The sequence below is a fragment of the Macadamia integrifolia genome, chromosome 5 (assembly GCF_013358625.1).
Source record: "Macadamia integrifolia cultivar HAES 741 chromosome 5, SCU_Mint_v3, whole genome shotgun sequence".
Lineage (NCBI taxonomy): Eukaryota > Viridiplantae > Streptophyta > Magnoliopsida > Proteales > Proteaceae > Macadamia > Macadamia integrifolia.
In genome coordinates this window covers 10,840,288-10,844,659 of record NC_056561.1, presented here as the reverse complement: position 1 = coordinate 10,844,659, position 4,372 = coordinate 10,840,288, and the positions used below count along the sequence as shown (strand labels likewise).

Sequence of the window (4,372 nt, the reverse complement as noted above, 5' to 3'; positions counted from 1 at the left end):
TGCAGCGCATCTTCTGCTTGTTCGATTTTCTGGCTTGTTCATTGTGACCACCATGTTGTAGCTGTCTTCCCTAGAAATTGAGCACCAGAGAATAGACTCCGGTCATCTTTTCTGAGCATCTCTGAAACTCATGGCTGCCATTGGAGCTGCTTCTCATCTACCTTGAACCCTTAAAAAAGCATCCATAGTTATGTGCTCTAAATCCAAAGTGAAACCCATATTGAAGGGCATAAATGAAAAAAACCAGGATTAGTTAGGGTCAATCAGGCCCAAATCAAGGTCAACTCGGCCCTGCCCAGCCTATCAGGGTCAGTCAAGACCAAGCTAGGTTGGGCTTGGGCTGAGATATCTCATCCTGACCTCAGAGCTGGGTTGAGATTTTAAGAAATTTGACTCAACAAAGCCTTGTATCACCCCTAATCAAATCAACTTATAACCTACCTGGTTTATATTAGAATATCTCCTTTTTATATTGAGTCATTAAATTCTAGTTGTGGAAATAAGCTTTCTCAGGAGCAAAATTTGATTTGACTGATCCTTATTGTACCTCCATTTTTTATTTTATTTTTTTGCCCTTTTTGGCTTGAAAATAAATTTGTTTAAAGGAATGGGAAGAACTCATGGATGCCAAATATTAATTGGGCCAAACTCATGCCCATCATAGAAAGTGATTTGGATCATTGCTAGGGAGCTAGCTAAACTATTATACTCCTTAGAAACAGAAGAGAAATAAATAAATAAAAGAGAAATACAAATGAAGAATATCGATCATCAATATGGGCTCAACAATCAAGGGAATTGATGAAGTTCCATTGTGCTAAAAAGTGATGGCAACTTTGGCACCATTTGACAACATTTCTGCAACAGTAGAGACGGATTTTTGGATGTTTGACAAACCTATTTCTTGGATCGATTTGTGCACACATTATTGTTTGATAACATGCTCCTCTTTTTTGAACTTAAAAAATTCCATTACTTTTGATCTTGAGAAGAGTCACGCTTCTCACTTTTGGGCTTTTTTATCTAGCACAAATCCACAATTTGTTGCCTTCACTTGTTTTTAGAAATTTGTCACAGTCGTTTCTTGTAGCATAAATTTTCATAAATTCCTATTTATGTTTCTAAAAATGGGTAGAACAAAACAAGATTATCAAATGCTTTTTACCTCGTTTCTCCTTTTCTAAGAGCAGGAAAATCCAAAAACACGTTTCTAGGAAAGTTGTCAAATGGTGCATTTGTTTTCATTCTCACCATAATTTGAGTGGGATATTCAGAAATAGCTTCCAAAAGAGCTGAATGGATTGCAATTGCTTCACCCATCATAGTCACTTGAAAATCAGTTAGATTGAATATGGCAAACCGTAGACAACCATGGTAGTCACCACAAATATACTCTATATCTCCTTCCATTGATCCATGGGGGAGCTTGCAGCATAGTTCATTTTAAAGTAATTTATAAGAGAGCACAGGATGGAAATGTTGAGACTAATCGATGATGAGGAGATAGTCTAAATGCAATTTTTTTTTTTTTCATCAGGAATCAGCGGATATTAAAATGCTCAGATTAATGTGAACTGAGGTTTCTCCTCCATTACAAGAGACGGTGGAAACTCCTAGAAATCCGAAACGTGAGACACATTGAACGATCTCCTTTACTAAAAAATTCGCAGTACCGTTTATTTCTAAATAACAATGAGTGATTCTTCACATCCAACCCTCTTGAAAAGGCTTCTAAAATGCCTTTTGTGCAAATAGGAATGGTTTGACTTTTGGAGACTGCAGACGTCAAGTTCAATCAAATTCCACCCATAATTAGTAAATCCTTAAATCCATTGTAAATGGCAGACTTCCAAGATAAGGCGTAAAATTCAACTCCAAAATTAGATACAATTCCCACTTGTCCATATCTCTCTCTCTCTCTCTCTCTCTCTCTCTCTCTCTCTCTCTCTTAGCTAGAAGACGACAATGCTTTAATTTTTTGTGCATCTACCTTCCATTGGCTTGTTTCTCGAGGCAATGGAAAGAGGATTCTAATTACTTTATAATGACATAAAATTATGGTTACAATTAATATCTTAAACCCCACCCTCAAAATAATAATAATAATAATAATAATAATAATAATAATAATAATAATAATAATAATAATAATAATAATGATGATAATAATAATAATAATAATAATAATAATAATAATGATAATAATAATAATAATAATAAATATTAAACCATTATAATAGGTAATGAAAAAATACAGTAATCCATAATCGTGAACTTCTCCACTACATAAAGTTGGCACACCTCTCAAAATCCGGATCAGTTCTCATACAAGAATCATCCATGCATGGTGTCTAATTCACATTTGGATTCCACTTAAAGTGAAAACTAGTTGAAAGAAGTGAGAGATTAAGTAGAATCCAAGTGTGGATCAGACAACCTACGAAGATGGTTCTCGTACGAAAACCTGATCTCTCCTCTCAAGTCTCATCTCACCATCTAAGAGAAGATTTCGTTTGATAATCTTCATTTTTCTAAACACCACATATTACACACTCTTTCTCTCTCTTGTGGGTTAACCACCACCACATATTACTCAAGGAGCTGAAATTGTAGGAACGCTACGCAACACAATCGACTCTACGGTTAGACCTGGCCCAAACCCTAACAATACACCCCAATCAAACCCATCACCAGTTGTAGCCTTCCCCTCTTCCATGGACTTCTTACGCATCAGATCTAAAATGAACAACACCGTGGGGCTTGACATGTTACCATACTCGCTTAACACTTTCCTTGAAGGTTGCAGTTTCTCTTCCTTCAACCCTAGTGTCTTTTCAATTAGATCCAAAATTGCTGGCCCACCAGGGTGACTTACCCAGAAGATGGAGTTCCAATCAGTAATACCAACCTTGTTGAATGCTTCAGACAGGCATTTTCCAAGGTTTCCAGCAATAGTTTTGGCCACATCCTTTGATAAGCTGATCGTAAGACCCGCTTGACGCAAGTGGCCTGCAACCATTTCATGTGAGTCGGAGAGAATCCGAGTGCCCGTTGAGATGAGTTGGAAGAATGGGCGTTCGATTGATGTGTCTGGGTCTGCACCAACTATCACAGCTGCAGCTCCATCAGCAAAGATTGCTTGCCCTAGTAGACTATGCATATCACCATCATTGGGTCCTTTGAAGCCACTGATCGAGTTCAACTCGGAACAAACAACAAGAACACGAGCACCTTTGTTATTCTCAGCAAGGTCTTTAGCAACACGGAGCACAGACCCACCACCATAACAGCCTAGATGATACATCATCACACGCCGGACGGTGGGAGAAAGGCCAAGGAGTCTGATAAGCTGAAAATCAACACCAGGTGCATCAACACCAGAAATGGTAGTGAATACAATGTGGGTTATCTTTGATTTGGGTTGGCCCCATTCTTTGATTGCTTTGGTTGCAGCTTCCATGGCCAACTTGGGTACCTCAGTTATCATAATATCCTGGCGTGTGTCCAGTGATGGAGCTTCAGGGTCATATAGTTTTGGATTTTCCACTATCATTTCTGCAGTCAAGTGAATGTGGCGTTTTATGATAGTCGATTTCTCACCTGTTTCAACAACATGGAAAAGCTTATAAGCATTTTAATGGCTAAACAGTTTGGATAGAAATATATACATATGAACCCTAAGTGGTAACACTTACAAATTCGCGTGAACTTCTCCTTCAACTCAGTCAGGTGGTCCTTGTTTGTGTTCTTGAAGATGAAGTCTGGGAAATCAGTTTGGTACAAGAAATGGGATGGATTTGCAGTGCCGATGGCCAGTACGGTGGCCGGACCGGCGGCACGCTGAGGTCTGTAGATTTCTCCGGCCGATTCCATTGGTTGCTGATTTCTGGCGAGTCACTGACAATTGGGTATGAGAAAAGAAAAGGCTTCAGGAGATGATGGAATAGCACAGCCAATGCAGGGCTATTTGTATTGAAGGGAAGGAAGCTTGGATGTATCAGTAGGTGCAACCATGTGAACAAGTGTTGAATTTAATTAATTCCCGTAGGAAGCTTCCAAGCAATACAACTAATTTAATTTATTTAAAAACTAGTAATGAATATTTTTTTATTAAAAAAAAAAAAACCCATATTTTATTTAACTTCACACGATGTGGGCTTTGTTTTTCACGATAAAGTTTTTTTAAGTGCCTCATCGTATCTATTCAGATTCGAAAGTGATAAAGGAAGCTGAAGTGGAATAAATAATGTTTGTTTACTAATAAATGAAGTAGGAGAGTTTTCTGTTCCAGAACGAGGCTCAGCATCGGAGCCAATGAGAGTGTATCAAAAAACATTAATAAGAAAGAGATTTGTGTTTTTCGTTGAGGGTG

At 38.0% G+C, this 4,372-nt stretch overlaps 1 protein-coding gene across 1 annotated transcript; it reads right to left on the bottom strand.

The window, feature by feature from the left end:
* Nucleotides 1-2,196: 2,196 nt before the first annotated feature.
* On the bottom strand, nt 2,197-3,941 carry LOC122078756 (chalcone synthase 2-like). The gene is made up of 2 exons (XM_042644872.1): nt 3,696-3,941; nt 2,197-3,600 (listed from the first exon to the last, which is right to left on the bottom strand). The coding sequence occupies exons 1-2, from the start codon at nt 3,871-3,873 to the stop codon at nt 2,594-2,596; spliced, it is 1,185 nt and encodes a 394-aa protein (XP_042500806.1). The 5' UTR covers nt 3,874-3,941; the 3' UTR covers nt 2,197-2,593.
* Between the last annotated feature and the right edge of the window lie 431 nt (nt 3,942-4,372).